The sequence below is a fragment of the Lynx rufus genome, unplaced genomic scaffold (genome assembly GCF_022079265.1).
Source record: "Lynx rufus isolate CCGP_SWC_20201006 ecotype Redwood Valley unplaced genomic scaffold, mLynRuf1.p SCAF_5, whole genome shotgun sequence".
NCBI lineage: Eukaryota > Metazoa > Chordata > Mammalia > Carnivora > Felidae > Lynx > Lynx rufus.
Window position 1 is genome coordinate 9,602,615 of NW_025814867.1, and position 20,218 is coordinate 9,622,832.

The 20,218-nt window shown below is 49.5% G+C and overlaps 1 protein-coding gene across 9 annotated transcripts in view; it reads left to right on the forward strand.

Moving 5' to 3' along the window:
• The window catches only part of TRAK1 (trafficking kinesin protein 1), a 124,232-nt gene that overhangs the window by 53,684 nt on the left and 50,330 nt on the right, over window positions 1–20,218 (forward strand). The window contains exon 1 of one of the 9 annotated variants that reach the window (XM_047099571.1): window positions 933–1,349. The exons of 6 other annotated variants lie outside the window; for them this stretch is intronic. In XM_047099571.1, the coding sequence (XP_046955527.1) occupies window positions 1,286–1,349 (64 nt within the window). In that variant the 5' untranslated portion in view covers window positions 933–1,285. Of the gene's footprint in view, window positions 1–932; window positions 1,350–9,618; window positions 10,096–20,218 lie in introns of those variants that run through there. 2 more of the 9 variants (XM_047099569.1, XM_047099566.1) reach the window with 2 other exon arrangements.

The window sequence follows — 20,218 nt, forward strand, 5'->3', positions numbered from 1 at the left end:
GGCAGTGCCCGCTCCTTACATCTACGAGGAGAGAAGGTAGTGCTTCTGGCAAGTAAGAGGGCAGAGGCCAGGGATGCTGCTTAACAGCCTGCGGGTGCCCCGCAAAGGATGGTCTGGCTTTAAATGTCACTAGCGCTAGGACTGAGAAACCTTTCTGTTTTAGAGGAGGGAGTTACCTATAAGAAGTCCAAAATCCGTCTCATTATCCATGACTCATTTTAAAGAAGTATTTAAAACATGCCAAACACTCGGAACTAGTAAATGTTAACTCCTTTTTTTTTTTTTTCTTCAGGAGATAAAACATTACAGATGCGTTTACAAGGACAGTTTCAAAGCCCCATTCCCTGCTTCCCTCGAGGCAACCACTGTCTTGAAAGTGGGTTGTTTCATGCTGCTGTGTGTGTTTATACTTTGATTACACACACGAGTGTCCATGAAACAGTATATCGAATTGCCCGGGCCCCTCTGTAATGGCGTGCTTCTCTATTTGTAGGTCGAAGGCTGTTTTTCCAGAAGTTTGAGCAAAGGCGTGAGCAGAACTGCCTCTCAGCGAACACGTTTCCATTTTTTAAAGTAATTTACATTTTCCTTAGGTGGCGGTCAACGATTTTAAGAAAAGATGTTCGGTGTTTTAAATCAGGCTGGGGAAAGAAAACCAGAAGTAATGGTGGCATTTCTCTGATGCAGACTCTGTGGTGGCCCAGGGTCTCTTACATTCTTTGGGAGTGATGATGGGGGCGCAGTCCCCGGCCCCACCTGCCCGCACCCTCCCTTCTCCCTGGGTGGCACCTCGCAGCCCCTGCTCCCAGCTTCCCAGGAAGACATTTCCTCCATCTCTGCATCATTTTTCAGCGCTGGCCAGTTTCTATGGCAACGGTGAGATTGAAAGATGAGCAGGGAGCGGGAGGCGAGGCTCGAGTGAGACCTCGGGGTGGTTGTGTGTGTCCGTGACGTCACCGTCCTCTCGTCTGGATAGGACGATTCCGGATACTCCCATTCAGGGCTGCTGGCTGCCGCTGCTTTATTAGCAGACCTGCCCCGGGGCCCCAGGAGCTCTGCAAATCGCCTCCCTTCCCTCCTGTCCTCATCCCACCAGGATTTTTCTCCTGGCGGCCCCTTCTCTGTGTTGGCTTCGGACTGTCATTAAGAATGCACAGCTTCATTCTGCTGTGTTTCAGGATGCTCTTCTGCCCGGTGTTCTGGAAGGGCAGGGAGGCATGGCAGCGTTTTACTTGATGTTGATGGCGCTGTGAAGTCTGTTCTCTCCTCTGCAAGAATACTGACTATGCAGAAATTTATTGAAGCGGATTATTATGAACTAGACTGGTATTATGAAGAATGCTCGGACGGTAATTACGGCCCCCGCAAAGCAGAGCAGGGATGTGTAGGGGTATTGTTTCCCTCTGGGGTGGGGTGTTGGTCCTGAAACCTTTCCCAGGGAGAGAGGCGGGGGGGGGGGCAATAGAACCAGCACCACCGCAGGCGTGCATGGCCCTGACAGTTTTCAAAGCTTGATGGAGGAGATGGCAGGTGGGCAGGGCTCACTGAGATCCCTCTGTGGTCAGTCGGTCTTTGCTCAGGAGGGCAGATGGTGTTGGTGTGCAGGGCTTGTGAGCATTATACTTCTCTTGGATTGAATTCTCTTGGGGGTGAGGCGCGAGTGTGGTGGTGGTGCACGCGCGCGTGTGTGCAAGGGGAGATGTGTTCTGACCTCTGTGCTGTTGGCGGGGCTGGGGAGTGGTGTATTCAGGAGGTGGCTCTCTGGACTGTCGGTGGCAGGCCTGGAAGAATCCTCCCTTTCCTGAGCCCAGACCTGGGGGCTGTGGGGAGGCCGGAGAAAAGGCAGAAGCAGCTTCCCACCCAGCAGGCAATTCCAATGAATTTTGCTTGTAGTATCCCACGGAGATGGGGGTGGGGAGACATTGGGAGGGGCAGGGAGAGACCGTCTCCTTCTGTCACAGGGCTCAGTTTGTGCAGGGAGGGTGTGGCACATTCCAGAGGAGACTGGGTGGAGTTTGTGTGGCTGGACAGGCCTCAGGAGGTTCCGGATACATGGAAAATAGCACTGAGCTGCATTCTCAGAGAGGCCACAGGAGAGGCACCTTAGGCTCCTGTGGTGTTGGGCCCCAGAATTGGGTATGGGCACAGTTGATCTGTCTTACTTAATTTCTTCTTCAAAATGACCCTCAAATCACATGTCTTCTACACACACACACACAGAACACAATATATACAGTTTGAGGGTCTGTTCCCTAGTGTTCCCAGCCCCACATGAACCATTAATAGGTAAGGTAACTGTTTTTTAATTGATTCGGGAGTTTCAGACTGCTCTAAGACCATGACCACATTTGATTAACCTGAATGATGTGGCAGGCTGGGAGCTGGCCTCATTAGTAAGCAGAAGAACTACATAATTGTCTCTTAACTGCTAATTTCTGCCTTGGCAAGGGCTATGGGAGAGGGACCTAGAGGCTTTCTTGGAGAAGGTGGGTGGGTGGTAAATGCGCTGAGAAAGTTCCCCAGTTGAGCCCCACTGTCGTCCACCCCCCACCCCCAGCATTATGTGAAGACAGTGTCATGTTGAGTCCGTGTGTTTTTAAATATCCTGAGTAATGGTGGTGGCGGGCAGCTCCGAGGGTCTTTGGGGGAAAAGATGATTAAATCCTTTTTTTCCCATGGATATATTACTCTTGAAGCAAGTTCCCAACTCCAAAAGGCAATGACAGGGATGCTTCTTTTCAGAACCGTCAGTGAACTCTCGTAGTTTCCTTGGTGATTTGTGACTCACTGAGCCCTCCCTAACTTTTTAAAGTGTGGATCACTGGAATGGGAGCGTCGGTTCCAGCAGAGCGCCTGTCCCAGACCACGGATGAGTCGGGTGTGGCCGTGGCTCCCACGGATCCATCCTAGAAGCCAAGCGGGGGAGGGAGGTTTCTTCCTGTCTTGACCCAGTTGCTACGCTGTCCAGCTCTCTTTACACCTTCGTCCTTGGGAATAAAGCCAGTTACTCGTGGTGGTCATTTTGAGGAGTGAGAGGAGGCCGGCTCTTATCTGGGTGTCTGTCAGAAGGATTTTCTTACCCGGCCATTTCTCAGTTGAGTCTTTTGGCCCAGAGGCAGCCAGATCGCTCTTCTTCCAACAGAAAAGGAAAATGGAAGGAAAGGCTGCTGATCTGTTCAAGGGTAGATCGGTGTTGATTGCGGTTACTTTCTAAATGTGTGTTGGGCAAAATACTTGCCTTTACCCTCCATTCCAGTGGGGATGCAAGGGAGAAGGCCACTGGGACAGAATTTACTGGGACAATTGCCATTTTCATAATCCCATTTTTAAAAATAGTTAGCAAAACAGGGAATAAAAGGGACAGAAACCCAGAAATCACCTAGTTTAGGAAATCCAGGGGGTTGGGATTTCGAGTAGATGCCAATTTTGTAGTTAACTTGTTGACTCATTTCTAACTAGTTGGGTTCCTGGTCTCTGCAGGCTAGTCTGGAAATACAATTTGCCTTTGCTTATATATGCGTCTTTAAACTTGCAAATTGAAATAGCCCCTTTATCTCCCAGTCCTGACTGCCCAGGTAGGAGTAGACACAAGCATTGCTTTGTCTCTCTTGTCATTTGAATCTTTAATGAGGGAAACTTCTAGGGAACTTTCCATACTAATAATAAGAGATGAGTCAAATGTTTTGAAGAAGATGCAAAATCATCATTTATGTCAGACTTCCTGACTTGCACTTCAATTGCAGGGTTAGCATTAAAAAGTAATATACATATTTATATGGGTGGGAATATGGATTGCAAGACAATTAGGACCCCTCTTTCAAAATTGGAATCAAGAAATAGCTTGATTCTCTTTCGTCTCTGAGGTTTAGGAGAGCTTTCTTCAGTGCTGAATGACCGTACCCTTCCCCTTTATCAGTTTTAGTTCTGGAATCTTAACACACCATCTTCCTCCCCGCCTCCCCCAACCACACCGCATCACAGGAAGACCCCAAGGGTATAACAAGAGGCATGGGGCAGGGGCTTAGAATGATAAGAAGCTGGAGGGGTTGATTGCCCAGTATCTTCAAGTAAATTTTAGAGATTTCAAACAGCCAGCTCTCAACAAAGTGTAGCTTGGCCTTTGCAGAATTTACACAGATACACCCAGTGCCTACAGCTTAAGCTACAGTGTCAAACGATGTCATGGTGGCTACATTGGATGTGTCCCCCCTCTGAAGCCTGGCATACTATGAAAATCACCTATTTATTTATTTATTAAAAAACTTTTTTTCTTTTTTAAATTTTATTTTAGAAAGAGAGCACACAAGGAGAGTAGGGGCAGAGGGAGAGAGAGAGATCTCAAGCAGGCTCCATGCACAGCACAGAGCCTGACGTGGGGCTTGATCTCACAACCCTGGGATCATGACGTGAACTGAAATCAAGAGTCGGATGCTCAACCAACTGAGCCATCCAGGCTCCCCTCCTCCTCCTCCTCCTTTTTTTTAATTTCCTTTTTTTTTTTTTTTTTTAAATTTGAGAGAGAGCGAGAGCAGGGGAGAGGGGTAGAGGGAGAGAGAGTCTCAAGAAGGCTCCATGCCCAGTGAGGAGCCCAACACGGGGTTCGATCCCGCAACCCGGGGATCATGATACCCATTTATTTATTTATTTATTTATTTATTTATTTAAAAAAATTTTTTTTAACGTTTATTTATTTTTGAGACAGAGAGAGACAGAGCATGAATGGGGGAAGGGCAGAGAGAGAGAGAGGGAGACACAGAATCAGAAGCAGGCTCCAGGCTCTGAGCCATCGGCCCAGAGCCCAACGCGGGGCTCGAACTCATGGACCGCGAGATCGTGACCTGAGCTGAAGTCGGACGCTTAACCGACTGAGCCACCCAGGCGCCCCGATACCCATTTATTTAAAAGGAAGATTCTCAGATTTACTCCAGACCCAGAGAGGTCCTGAGAAATCTGAATTTTTAACACATGCTTTAGGTGGTTCTTTACATCGGGTGTGTGGGAAGCTGTGCCAATGTCAGTGGAGACCATCTGCAGACATAGGGGTCTGGGAAAGAATTCTTTAGGTCTGTCACAGAATCTTATGTTGTTTCTTGGCTACACTGGTCACTTACGATTTTAAAAACTGTGAGACCCAGGGTGGCTGGGTGGCCCAATCAGTTGTGTGTCTAACTCTTGATTTTGACTCAGGTCATGATCCCAGGGTGGTGGGATCGAGTCCCGCATCGGGCTTCATGCTCAGCAGGGAGCCTGCTGAAGATTCTAAAAAACAAAATAAAAAAACTCGTGAGGCCTGTTTCATATTTTAAAAGGCTTGGGTTCAAGTGTGTGTCCTTAAGTTAAAGAGTGTACTTTTGTAATGACTCTAGAAGTAGGTAGAACACCACACAGTGCACGGGCATGGAGTTTCTGCTTGAGGCCTGTTTTGCGCCCCGTGTGGCTATGTGGTTTGGGCACATCCTGGGACCTCTGTGAGCCCGTCAACCCAGATGGCCCATCTGGCAAGTGGGGACAGCCACACTGACCAGAGCCATTGTGAAGAGTACAAGGAGCATGAATAAAGGACAGTTGACCCTTGAACATCATAGAGGTTTGGGATGCCGACCCCCTCCCTGCCGCACGATAAAAAAAAAAAAAATCTGCGTAGAACTTTTGGCTCCTCCAAAACTTAACTACTAGAATAGCCTACCGTTGACTGGTAGCTTTATCAATAACATAAACAGTCGATTAAGGTGTTCTTACAATACGGTAAGCTGGAGAAAAGAAAAGGTTATTAAGAAAATCATTAGAGAAAATAGATTCACAACACTGTATTGTATTTATCGAGAAGAAAATCCACGTATAAGTGGACCCATGCAGTTCAAAATCATGTTGTGCAAGGGTCAACTGTAAAAGCTTTTTGTAAACAGTGATGTACTGGGCCAGTGCTTAATTTTATTTTCTCAAAGATAGTGTGGTTAGTTCTTTCTACAAATTCCTTTCATGGGGCACCTGTGTAGCTCAGTCGGTTGAGCATCCGACTTGGGCTCAGGTCATGATCTCTCAGTCTGTGAGTTTAAGCCCTACGTTGGGCTCTGTGCCTACAGCTTAGAGCCTGGAGCCTGCTTCGGATTCTTTCTCCCTCTTTCTCTGTCCCTCCCTCACTCACGCACACTCACTGTCTCTCAAAGATAAACATAAAAAAATTTACAAAAAAAAAATCCCTTTCAGAAGGTGAGTGGCATTTGGAACAAGGGTATAGTATCTTGACCACCCGTTTCTTGCTGCACTTTCTTTGTGACTGTACACCCTCTCTCCTCACTGAGCAGCATTACAGATGTGAATGTCCGGGCAGGAGGGGGTCTCGCTCGTGCTGATCTCATCATGGGGAAACCAGTGGATGGCTGAGGAAGCCTTTCTCTGGGCTTCTTACTCCATAGTGAAAAGTCCGTGGCAATCCCCGGGGGCGGTCACATGTGCTCTACTGCTTGGCTTCATTGCAGTGACCTCTAAAATGCCACTCCAAGGTAGGGGTGGCCATTTTGGGAGTAAAGTTTTGCTGGAGATATTTTAGGCATTAACTGAAAAGCTGTTACTAGGGGTGGGGAGGGGGTGCCTGGGTGGCCAAGTCGGTTAAGCATCCACCTCTCAGTTTCAGCTTGGGTCATGATCTCACGGTTTATGAGCTGTCATGGCGGAGCCTGCTTGGGATATTCTCTCTCTCTCTCTCTTTCTCTCTCTCTGCCCTTCTCACTCACGAGGTCTCTGTCCCTCTCAAAACAAATAAGTAAAAAAAAAAAAAAAAGACTTGGTTTTTGATGATTTTCTAATGTTCCTGCACTCTGTGTCATACGATGCAAACAGGCCTCTGTGTTTTCATCTTGTGTTTATTGCAGGATGCACCTTTGACAGTGCAAGATGGCCCTTCCCTTTCCAAACAACACCCTGTGAATGGCTCTTAAAGCGACTTAGGGGGGAAAAAAAAGAATTAAGTGTAAATGCATAACGTAACTGTCAGCTCTTCTCACAGTAGCGGTAATGTCCTTCCCAAGAAGTAGATGCAAGCCCAGAGCCCATGTTTCTCTTACTAATTTTTTTTAATGGCATAAGCGAGGTCCTTGGAGAAGGATCGTCAGTAACCGGCACCCTTAGCCAGGGCCGAGAAATGGAGGGAGGAGGTGCATGGAGCACTGAGAGAAGTCTGCGCTGTGGGTGGCCCTCGGAAGAGGACAAGGACACTCACGGCAGGAGAGTGCCGTGGGGTCAGGCAGGCAGGGGGCTGCAGGGGAGGCACAGGCTATGGAGGCCAGGAAGCGTACAGCCCGTGTCTCGAGACGAAGGGGCACCCTCTGGAGGGCTAGTGCCCAGTAGGACTTGTGACAATGGCAACATTGTGCGGTGCTGTCCAGGATGGTAGCCACTGGCCACGTGTGGCCCTGGAGCACTGGAAACGTGGCTAGCATGACTGAATCTTGAATTTTATTTAATTTTAATCAATTTAAATGTAAATGTAAATAGCGCCAGGGACTTGTGGCCCGTCTCAGGCATGGTGGAGCTTCAGGACAGTGACTTCTGTGATGGTATGTTGAGTAGATCTGAAGAGGGACGCTCACAGAAGGATGCCCCTCCACCCTGCAAGAGGGGACACCTTCCACTTACAGCCTTCCTGTCCAGTGTTCCCAGGGAAGGTCCAGAACTCAGTCCCTGCCGCCCTGCCCGGGGCCCCAGTGTCTGCTCCTTGCCTCTGGGACGGCAACACCCTTGCTACGTGACTCTTCCTGGGGCTGAGCTCCTGCAGCTTCACATCCAGAGGTCCAGGGTCTCCCACTTGGCACAGGGATTCCCGGGCTTTCTTGCTTTGGCTTTTGGAGAGATTACTCTGTCAGAGAAGATGCTCTTGGGCCCGTGTCTGCCTTTAACCTTGAAATGAATGCAGATGTGAATGAGGTTTGAGAATTCCTTCACATCCCTGCAGGGTGGAGAGGGAGGAGAGATTTGGGGTGGGGGGCGGGGAATATCCTGAAGGACTAAACCCAGGCATATGAGGTGACATGAAGAGTCTAGGATGGTTTTGTGTTCAAAATGCCGTGTCCTAAATGTTTACTATGTAATATGTGTAGACTTGGGCTTCATTTGTTAAAGGTAGCCTAGATTTGAGTTAAAAGCTGAGTATAAGCAACTTGGTTATGAGTCATCACTGAGAGTATTTTCGACTACATGAAATCAGCTTTTGTTTTCATTTACACACACCGTGGCCCAGCACAGTATGCTACACGTCTTATAGTCGGCCTTATATTTGCTGAATGAATAATGCTCCCTCTGTCCCTCCCTCCCTTGCCAGGGTTTCAGACTCACCGTCGTTTGAATTGAATCAGGCCCAATTTGATGCCATTTATTGAGATTAAGTGGCATTTTTTTTTTCCTGAGCATGTATCCTCATAAACATTGTGCTGAAAGCTAATGCAGATTTCCAAAATGCGATTTTAAACTCCCTGCCACTGAGTTTCTGCTAAGCCTCCTTTTTACAAAGAACACGTTTTTAACGTTATAAAATGTGGTAATCATTTTCAGGTTCCAAAATATTAACCAGACAATGCATACGTCTCTAGGGTTTCATCTTTAAGTAGCACTTTTGTTATATTCTGATTTTCTATTTCAGGCACTCGTGTGGTCTTAAATTCGTTTTTATGGAGGTAGCGATTCAATGCAGCAGACATTTTTAGCTTACCAAAACAGGATCTTCAGCCTTAAGGATCCAAAGGTGAATGAGACCTAGGGCCTGAGCCTGTGCAGAGAATTCTTGATGATAGTCTTGCCTCTGCTGAAAGCCTCCCTCTTGGTTACCTGGGGGAGGCGAATCGGAGGGAGGTGGAATAGGTCTCCCGATGTGGCTTTTAGGAGCCGGGAGACCTGCCACAGTGTAGCTGGGAGGCAGCTGAAGCCCAGAAATCACAGAATGTGCCGTACTTCTTAGATGCCAGCGCTCAGGGCCACCTTCCAGTGGGTTTGATGGAGGGACCTGCCATTTTCACTGTTAAAGGCAAAATTAAGCAGTACAGAGGAATTGGTATTGAGACACACAATTAAACTGGATTCTTCTTCCAGGCAGTGTTGTAAGCTATTAGGCTTTAGATTATTTTCCCCCTTATCCCAGCAATTAGAATTTACGGATTTGACTGTGAATACGCAGATTTAGGATGAGAGTGGGGGTTATCAAATGCAGATTTAAAAAGAGCAGATGCAATGTATTATTACCAAAGAAAGATTGAATTAATCTTAAAACAGGTGATGGTTACTGCCATGTGTTTTTTGTTTTTTTTTTTTTAATTTTTTTTTTTTCTTCTGCTAGAAATGAGAATGATCACTTCCTTTCCCATTGAGCACTGTGTCAGGCTGTTGTCAAAGTCCGCTGGGTCTCAGCTTCTGGAGCGTGCCCACCGAAAACCTCCCATCTGAGGGCATTGTGCAGTTATTTACCAGGGCAGCTCTTCTTCTAGGGTCCCACCTGTAGACAGGTGCACCTGCTGAAGGCTTTCTTGGTATCACCCTGTGCAGTTGCTACGAAACTTCCAGGGAGCTACCATTTCCTCACTGCTTCCTGGGGGAGGAGAAGTGGGGAGGGGCATCTGGAGGTGGAGAGCTTGCCTGAGGTCCTCCACCTGCCTGCCCACCTCCCCCTCTGAATCCACAGCACCTGGCACGGTCGCCCTGGGGCAGGCAGGGCATTCCCGATCTGGCAGGTGCTTCTCCCTCTCCTGCCCCCACCCTGTCCCTCCTCTCTGCTCCTGGGAACCACCCCCTTCCGGGTCCGTCCTGGGTGACGCTGGGCCAATGGCCCTGTGTACACCCTCCACTCTAGCTCAGCCAGGGCACGTCCTCGGCCCCGTCCAGGGCCCAGCGTCTGCCCCAGGGGCCCGGGCTCCAATGGCTCCTCTGGGCAGACGGCTGGGAGCTCCCCCAAGAACAGCCCCTTAGGGCAATGTTTTGGCTTTGGGGTGACTTCAGCAATGTCCCTGAGAGACGCGGGAAGGGAAGAAGAGTGTTTTGAGTACGACTACCGAGATGAAGAGAGGAAGCCCACCAGCGAGCGGCACGAAAGCCTGGACCTCTTGGAAGAGGGTAAATTCGTACTTTGTTCAAACTGACCCTTTCCCTGTTAGTGTCTAAGTACGCCTGGCTGTTTCACTGATCTCACAGCACTCTTTTATTTCCCTATTGAGGTATAACTTCAAGCACACAGATCTTACGTCGGTGGATGGCTTGTGATGACCCCCTTGTAAAACCACATGTCGTATGTCTGGCAGCCTGGGAAAGCCCCTTGTGCCCCAGGAGGGAGACCATTGTCCTGAGTTCTATGACCTGAGATTTATTTTGCTCCTTTGTTCTTGATCTACACAGATGGAATCAAACAGGGTGCATTATTTTGACTGGTTCCTGTTGCTTGACTGATACATGTTGTTGCAAATATCAGTTAGTTGTCTTTTTGCTTTGTGTGTGTGTGTGTGTGTGTGTGTGTCTATGTGTGGCATTCCAGTACTCTGCTTTAAGAGTTTTGGTTGTTTTCTTGTGACTGAACAGGTTTTGGTAAATTAGCAAGAGACTGAGTCATTATTATTTAAAAAAAAATTTTTTTTTTAAACATTTGTTTATTTTTGAGAGACAGAGTGTGAGTTGGGGAGGGGCAGAGAGAGAGGGAGACACAGAACCCAAAGCAGACTCCAGGCTCTGAGCTATCAGCACAGAGCCCAACACAGGGCTCGAACTCACGAACAGTAAGATCATGAGTGACCTGAGCCGAAGTCGGAGGCTCAACCGACTAAGCCACCCAGGCGCCCTGAGACTGAGTCATTATTAAATAAAGTATGTTTTTGTGCTGGTGTTGCTTATCTTTAAAAAGTCATTAATCACTGATTTGAAACAGGGATTTTTTTTTTTTTTTTTAATTTAGGATTCTTTCAAATGGAAAAGTACAAGGCTGACTTTGAAGTCACCTGGGGACCCACCTTCGGGCTCTGTTAGAGGGACACTGCTTCTGGAGAAGTGAGGGTGTTAATTCAATGAGAGGCCCAGATGCTCAGTGGGAGTTTCCTAGTTGGGCTTCTGGGGCTTTTGCCCGCAGTGCAGAGAAAGGGATTTTGGGGGTGCAGCAGAATGTTCAAACAGTGACTGCATGTATGTTCTTTAGGTCTTGAGGAAAAACAGTCTGAATACCTTTACAAAGTTCTGCTCTGAAATGGTTTATCTTCATGTCTCAACATAACTTTTATTTTAAAAGTTATTTATAGGGGCGCCTGGGTGACTCAGTCTGTTGAGCGTCCAGCTTCAGCTCAGGTCATGATCTCACAGTTGATGAGCTCAAGCCCCGTGTCGGGCTCTGTGCTGACAGCTCAGAGCCTGGAGCCTGCTTCTGATTCTGTGTCTCCCTTTCTCCGCCTCTCCCCTGCTCATGCTCTGTCTCTCTCTGTCTCAAAAACAAAGATAAACATTAAAAAAAATTTTTTAAATTTTTTTTTTTTTTTTTTTCAACGTTTATTTATTTTTGGGACAGAGAGAGACAGAGCATGAACGGGGGAGGGGCAGAGAGAGAGGGAGACACAGAATTGGAAACAGGCTCCAGGCTCTGAGCCATCAGCCCAGAGCCCGACGCGGGGCTCGAACTCACGGACCGCGAGATCGTGACCTGGCTGAAGTCGGACGCTTAACCGACTGCGCCACCCAGGCGCCCCTAAAAAAAATTTTTTTAAGTTATTTATAATTGGCCTTATCAGAAGTGTTTTTGTTTGAGAAAAACGTTCTGTTCTAAAAACAGTAACATTTTACCACAGGACAGTTAAAAGCATTAAATTGGAGAAAGCCAGGGAAGGGAAGAGCTGTCAGAGAGATGGGGGTCTCCAAGCTGAGGCCTCAAACCCCGCCTGGCCCTTTCACGAAGGAGATGGTGTCGGAATGGCCGGCCGATGGGGACTGTGCATTAGTCAGGTTCCTGCAAGTACTCAAGGGAAAGGCATCCTCCTGCTCTCCTAGAGCTAGGGCCAGCCCAGGTTTCCCTGGATCAGCTGGTGTCCCTTCCAGCCCCCGTGTCCCCACATCACCTGGGAGCCTGTTGGAAATGCAGATGCTCAGACCCCAGACCCACCGAGTCAAAACCCACCTTTTAACGAGATCTTCAGGGGATTCCTGTGCATATGAAAATATGAGATGGGCAGTTGCCACAAGCAGAGTGAGATGAGTTTAGAAACCAGTCACAGAACCATATGATTCTAAATTAAAGGCTATACAAGATTCTGGAACAGTGTCTTAGAGCCTAGTCAAGAGAAGAAAACATTTTGTGTTGTGTATATTTCATCTATCCGTATTTTTAACTTGAAGAAAAAAACTGGGAGCCAGATGATGGTGATGAGAGCCAGTGTTTATTGTGCTCTTACTACGTGCCAGGCACTGTTCTGAGTACTTCATGTGGATTGGTGCATTTAATCCTTCAAACAGCCAGATCAGAGGTTAGGTGCTATTATTTCCATTTCACAGGCTTGTAAGAGGAAACTTAAGTTAACTTGTCCAGAGTCACAGAGCTAGTAAGTGGTTTCAGCCTATGTAGAACAACTCAAGGGCCCTCTGCTCTTAAATCACCATGCTAGCAGTTCTCAAAGTGGGACCCCCCCCACCCAGTAGCACCAGCATCACCCAGGATTGTGTTAGAAATGCACATTCTGGGGCCCTGCCCCAGACCTGCTGAGCCAGGCTCTCTGGGGTGGGGCCCAGCAGACTGGGTTTTAACGTACCCTCTGGCTGATTCCAACGCACATTGTCCCCTGCTGGTCTACATTTCAGAGATAACCGTGGGTGTTGGTTGGCCACCCCCTCGGGAGTTTCCCAGGCGTAATCTGAAACCTCCTTGGGCAGGGAGAGGTGAAGGAGGAGGCCGGCCACTCCAGCTCGGGAGGTGGCAGTTCAATAAGCAGAGGGAACCCACGTACGGACGAGGCTTGTCCTGGGTGGGCGGCAGCAAGACAGTGGATCTGTGCAGCCACCTGCCAAACCTTAGAAGTTTGTTTAGAAAGAGGCCCTAACTGGGTGCGGCCATGTTGGCCGCTCAGGTGTTCGCGGCCCATCGCCATCTCAAGGCTGTGTCCTTGGAGCAGCCTCTGGGAGCGGGAAAGGCGAGCAGAACCCACATTCCAAGGAGGGTGTGGGGAGGCTCCAAGTGGCCGACCCCCGCTCACAGGTCAACCGGAGGTCGCATCTTTTTGTTGACATCCCCCAACACAGGGTCCCTACTCAATGATCTCATTTGAGAGGGGCACTGCTTTGTATTTGGCATCTTAGGATAGACTTACATTCTCTTTTGTTTTTTCCCTTCCCATCGCCTTCCTTTCTTCAATAAACTGTTCAGCTGTCCTGTTTAGCTGTCCTGTAAGGGGGGAGGGGGTGACTTGTTCATAGTAATTTTAGGACAGTAAGCTCAAAAGAAAGACACTTTATAGCCAGTGTGCTCAGTTTTCTTCGTCAGAGAAAATTCATGAGACTGGCTCCCGCCCTGAAGGAAGTCTGGAGCACAGGTTGGAAGATAGAGGTTTGTTTTGGAAGATTTGGTTTCTGTGGCCAGTCCTGTGTCCCAGAGCAAGCCCGGCGCTGGGCAGGACCCTGCTTTTCTCCGACATTGTCTTGAGTTCATGGGCCAGCAAGTCCCGTGTATGGAAGAGAAATGCTCTTGAATAATGAAATTATGTGCAGGATGTGGACGTGACTGCGTTCCCTGGATTCTGAGCTGGTTTAGGTGCTTTTCTTCCCTGTTGACTGATCTCAAAGAGGTGATTTTGGCTGACCACTGAAGGACAGAATCAGTATTTGGGTTGCTCTGATAGCTGTGAATACACGAGACATGTGTTTTCTCCCAGTCACCTTGTGGGGGTGATGGGTACTTTCTAATGTCACCCTCTCACCTTCAAAGCAGCCTTTGCAATAAGTGCTATTCCCATTTGCAGACAGAGTGACTGAGGCTCAGCTCGGCTGTCCCTGTCCAGAATTCCACCGCCGTCACCCTGCCTGGGGTCTACCTTCCACTGCACCCAGGCACGAGGTGCTGATGGAGTCGAAGGCCCCTTCTGGCCGTTCTAACCCACGAAGTGGGTGCTCACAGGGAGGCGGGGCTCCCAGGAGAAGCAGCTGTGAGAGGCTGTTTGGCTCTTACCGTCCTCAGGGAGAGAAAGTGTCTGGGCTCTGTGTCTTCTGGCCACTGAGAACTGGCACAGACACAGAACTGACCTCAAGCAGCTTTGTCCCGTGTGGCGGTCTTGGAGCAGGGCCCTGCTTGTTTGCCCCAGCCCCTCTGCTCCGTGTGAGATCAGGCAGGAAGCCGGTCTCGGTGCTGCTGGGAGTGAAGGGCACTGGCACCAGCATCAGGAGGACACTGACGAAGATGAACTTCTGTGGTCACTTCCTTGTGGTTTGCTGTGTGGCAGATTCCCACCGCTTTCTCAAGGGCATGCCTCGGGAAGCCTGATCTCATGAGTTTTCCTCACCCGGACACTCCTGAGGCTGTTACCCGACTGCAAGATTCCCTCCCCGATTCCTGGCAGGCAGCAGGGTTCAGAAAGAGCACGTGGAATTCTCTGGGGGTTACCGAGTGCTCTCGTAGCAGGTTTTGGTTTTCTGAGCCTGCAGGCTACAGGAGAGCAAGTGTCCTGTCCTCAGAGGTGGCTCCTGGTGGCCAGGGTGTGAGTGGCCACGTCGGTCTTTTGCACAAAGGGCCATTTTCAGGTGATGAGCACTAACCAGAAATTATCATCTGGAAAAGCAGAGATGGAGAAAACACCAGTTGGCAGTGGGAACCTAGAACTTGGTGGAGAGCTTGGGGCCCGTGTGACTGTGCATAGCTGCACCCTGCTGGGTCATTCAAGTTCTTCGGCTGGGCCCAAGGTGAAGCCTGAGAGGCAGCACAGACAGCGGATTCCTCCAGTTTGAGGAGGAAATCGTGGGCTGCTGGCGGAGGGCCAGGCTGCGTGGAGAATGGCTGGGGCGGGGGGGCGGGGGAGGTGTGTGATGTCTGCCCTGGAGAAGGAGCTGTCAGGGTCCCGCCTTGGTGTGTGTGTGTGTGTGTGTGTGTGTGTGTGTGTGTGTGTGTGTGTTGACACGGTGTGGCCAGCAGCACACGAGGGCGAGGGCGCTATGCAGGACTCTCTCCTGTAGGGTTACGATCAGGAGGGAGGTGACCCGGCTCATCAGTCCTGGCCTCAGCACTGTGTGCTCGTGGTGTTGATTACCTTGGTCTCCAGCCTGGGGTTTGGTTGTTGGTATCCATGGCTACCCCACGCGGGCCTCCAGTGATGTCAGTTGCTCAGGGTGGTTCTCTTACTGGAGTGCAGGTACCCGCATAGCCCCAGGGCTGGCCACGGGCAAGGTTCACCCAGAGTCTTTGTTATTTTGGGGTTCTCTTGCTGCTCTGCCCACTTCTGGCACCTGCCCCCTTGCCGCCCCCCCCCCCCAACTCCCAAGGCATCTCTCACTTGGCCCTTCCTGCTTGCTCCTCTGTGTTATGCTAATTTATGTATGCATCTTACCAGCTCAGCTTGAGAGTGGGAGTCACGTATTTACTCAGGAGACAGTGGCTAAGAGTGCCAACTTGGGGTCAGACTGATCAGGCCCTCCCATAATAGCCCTGTGACCTTGGGCAATGTGGACGGCCGACACTAACACTTTTCTCCTAGGATGAATGCAAACACTGAAGGAGATGATAGCCATCCCACACTTGGCAGAGTGCCAGCACGTGGTGAGCAGTCATAATTGGCGATCACCAAGCAAGCCCTCTTTAGATATCCTGATCACGAATGGCCACCATAGATCAACACTGAGTGTTCCTGTCTAGGGCGGGGTGGCTGTTTATGGCCTCTAATAGACCAGGCCCAAGTCCTTGGTTATGTCCTTGGATAAGCCACTTGGCCTCTCCCTGTCTGGTGTGTTAAATGTGGCTCATACTGGTGTCATGGAGCTGTTCTTGGTTTTAAGTAAATAATGTTTGTAAAATGACCAGGGTGGCGGCTGGCATGACATATATGCTCAAGACTCATTTCCTTTCTCCTTCCCTGCCTCTTCAGTAACCTGCCACGGTGCTCTGCTCTCAGCCCACCTCGGAAGGGGACGTGAGCCAATAATATAGTCACACTTAAATTTCAGTTAATGATGCTGGGGAGCAGTTAAATGTCGCCACAGCTGTACGATCAGGTCTCTGCTCTTGGCAGTGCTGTCCCTCTCCCACCTCCCAGTGCACAGACCAGGCGCCACGCGGGCGCAGGCAGTGGCCGAACCGACTGCTGTTGTAGTGGGCTGGCCTCTGCCACCACACTGTCCCGGAGGCCGCCTCAGTGGCCGCCGTGGCAAACCAGCACCTGTTCACCCAGGTGTCCGTTTGCTTCCGGCTGGAGACCACAGCTACTTACCAGTTGATGCCTTTCCTTTGAACACAGCTTCTTTCTTAGCAGTCTCCCACCTCGTCTTTGCTTTGTGTTGCTTTAGACTTCAGATGGCCCTTTTCCAGATGGCTTCTTCCCTCCACCCCCCAAAAGCTGGGAGGAAAAGGGAGGTGACTCTCTGGGACATTTGCTTATTTGGGGGTGATAAGCTCTACACCAGGGTTTCATGTTTTTCACCTCTCTCTGGGGTGTCGGTTAGACGTGAGCCTTTCTTTCCCAAGACTGGTCTGTGAGAATACAAAATCTTCCTTTTTTTTGAGTACCAATTATGTGTTGGGCCCCAAATAAGACTCTGCTGCCTTCATGTGCCTTATATAACCCAGGTAGGTGGGGACATGGGACTTTTCTAAGAATTGCATGTGGGGCGCCTGGGTGGCCCAGTTGGTTAAGTGTCCGACTTTGGCTCAGGTCATGATCTCATAGTCTGTGAGTTCAAGCCCTGTGTTGGGCTCTTGTGCTGACAGCTCAGAACCTGGAGCCTGCTTCGGATTCTGTCTCCTCTCCCTGCCCGTACCCCACTCGCACTCTGTCTCTTTCTCTCTCAAAACTAAATAAGCATTAAAAAAAAAAAGAGAGAGAATAACATTTATTATGGCTCTAGCCATTTTTGATGGGTGGGTCCTCACCCTGTTCTTCCACACCCTCTACAAGGGCTGCATCAAAATAGTTCTTTTTTAAACCAAATAAAGTGTGTCTTCTGGGTCGTAGTCACTTGGGCTGTTGGACTGATTGTGAAGGTGGATACTGAAGGACAACAGCTAAGCCCGGGCTGAGGCTGTCCTTTGGGAAAAGGATGGACGTGTCATGCCTGGGAGGAGACTCCAGAGTCACTCTTTTCAAAAACCGGAGAGAGGCGGCTGTACTATCTGAGCACATTTTAGTGACGGTTCTCTAACTGAAAATAACCTAGCCTCTGTGGGGTGCACTGGTACGTTTGTGTGCCTTTTATCAGGGCTCATTCCGAAGTGGGTGATCGCTCCTCCTGAACGGTTTTGCGGTCTGAGAACCCCGCTGTGGTCTGAGGAAGGCTCAGTCAGGGATCAAGATAGCAAGACAGTGCCTCTGCAATGCCATGTCATGGGGCAGCAGTTGGGGTACAGTAAATGTAGCCCCCGAATGCTTGTTTGAGTGTCGTTCGCTAACTTAAAGCCTTGAGGTACCACCTGCTGCCATAAAATTCAGCTCTTTTAACTGGACAGTGTAATGACTTTTAGTGAATTCGGAGTTCTACAACCGTCACCATAGTTTAGTTTTATTTATTTTTATTTATTTAGTTTTTTAGAGAGCGAGGGAGAGAGAGCGTACATGCATGCTGTAGCGAGGGAGGGACAAAGAGAGAGAGAGAGAGAGAGAGAGAGAGAGAGAATCTTAAGCAGGCTCTGTGCTTAGTGTGGAGCCCAACGCAGGGCTCCATCCCACGACCCTGGGATCATGACCTGAGCCAGAATCAAGAGTCAGACACTCAACTGACTGAGCCACCCAGATGCCCCCACCACAGTTCAGTTTTAGAACATTTGTATCCCCTCCCTGTGTGAGCTCCCTCACCCCTGTTCACAGCTAATCCCATCCCCACTCCCAGCCCCCGGCAGCCACTTACCTGCTCTCTAATCGGCCCGTATCGGGTACTGAATAGGAATGGGATCCTACAGAGTATGGTCTTTTGTGCCTGGCCGCTTCTGAGCATCAAGTTTTTTTTTTTTTTTTTTTTTTTTTTTTTTTTTCAACGTTTATTTATTTTTGGGACAGAGAGAGACAGAGCATGAACGGGGGAGGGGCAGAGAGAGAGGGAGACACAGAATCGGAAACAGGCTCCAGGCTCTGAGCCATCAGCCCAGAGCCTGACGCGGGGCTCGAACTCACGGACCGCGAGATCGTGACCTGGCTGAAGTCGGACGCTTAACCGACTGCGCCACCCAGGCGCCCCTGAGCATCAAGTTTTTGAGGTTCCTCCACGTTGCAGTGTGTATCAGTACTTATTTATTCATTTAGAGAAAGTTTCTTTATTTATTTAGAGAGAGAGGTGTTAGTGTGCAAGAGAGGGGGAGAGAGAGAATCCCAAGCGGGCTCTGAACCGGCAGTGCGAAGCCTGACGCGGAGCTCGATGCGACGCACGATGAAATCATGACCTGAGCTGAAATCGGGAGTCAGACCCTGAGCCCGATGAGCCACCCAGGCACCCCAATGCTTCGTTCCTTTTTACAGACTGCACACGCATACCGCATCTCGTGTATCCGTTCACCAGTAGAGAGTCATTTGTGTGTTTCCACGTTCTGGCTTATAACGGGGAATGCTGCTGCGAACATTTGTGTACAAGTTTTGGGTGGACGTAGGTTTTTATTTCTCTTGGGTAGAGGCCTAGGGGAATTTTTTTTTTTTAATTTTTTTTTTTTTTGAGAGAGAGTGAGAGAGTGCAGGCAGGGAAGGGGCAGAGAGAGAGGAAGACATAGAATCCGAAGCAGGCTGCAGGCTCTGAGCTGTCAGCACAGAGCCCAGCGTGGGGCTTGAATTCACGGACTGTGAGGTCGTGACCTGAGCCGGAAGTCGGAGGCTTAATCCACCGAGCCACCCAGGCGCCCTGAGGCCCAGGGGACAGTTAAAGTCTGTGACCTCAGGCAAGTCCTGTGATTTTCAGAGCCTGAGTTTCGCTGCCAGAAAGTTCGGAGATCCATGCCTCTAGCCCACCCGCCTTGTTTCTGGCCGCGACGTGCAGGGATTGCGGCCCTGCGGCTGAGTCAGAACAGCCATTCAGAGCTGCCCCCCTCGTCGGAATGCTTTGCCAAGCCGCCCCGTCTGGATGACTGCTAGCCATCTTCCATGGGAAATCTTCCCAGCAGGAAGACGGGCGTTGGGGAGGAGCAGAAACTCCCCAGATGGAGGAGCGGGAGAGGGACCGTCCCTGCAGAAGGAAACGGGCACACCTGGAACCAAGCCAGACATCCGAGAGTGGTGTCATAGGGAGGCTTGAGCCGTGATGGAGCATGGGCATGGGGGCGGCGAGGAGCCGGTATGGATGGTCCCTGGAAGATTTATGTATCAAGGCTGCTGCTTGTGGGCAGTGGCAGAGCTGGTGAGGGTTTTTAAGTGGAGCATTGACAAATCAAATTCTAAAGCATGTAGACAAAGCTTTAAATAAAGGACGTTTATTCTGTAATGCCTGGAAACTTAGCAGCGGTGGTGACTCATTTAGAATTTCATGGGGATCTTTTCAGCTTTGGCTTTCAGGTTCTGAACCTCCCACCCCTTGCCAGGGGCAGGGCAGAGAGTAACTAGGTATTAGGTTTACTTCCTGGAGGATCAGGGGCCAAATGTAGGGATGCTTTTTCAACTGACGGCTGCTGTTACCGGTCAGAGAGAGAGGGATAATCCACCGCTTTGTGGACCATGCTTTTCTCTGATACTTGAGTGCCAGCTCCTGTCTCCACTGGGCGTATCGAAAGTTTATTCAATATTGTATGGTTGTTATAATAAATATTACAGAAAATAAAATTTACTTTAAAAAAAAAAAGCTAGTGCTAAGGTACAGAAGATAAAAGGAGAAATTATCGGGGAAGGGGACTAGAATTGGGTTCCAAAAAAAGGTTGAAAAAGTGTTCTAGTTAATTAAAGAAATGACCTGTGAATAAGCTAGAACACACGGCCAAACTACCCAAAGGTGCAAATGTAATGGGCAGTCGTGAATATCTTCCCTCCTTTCGTGGATGTTGGCTACTTGGTCTTAGTGTTACAAGGGAGCAGTGTCCCCTGAGGTCTTGGGATACACACACACTTATGTGTAT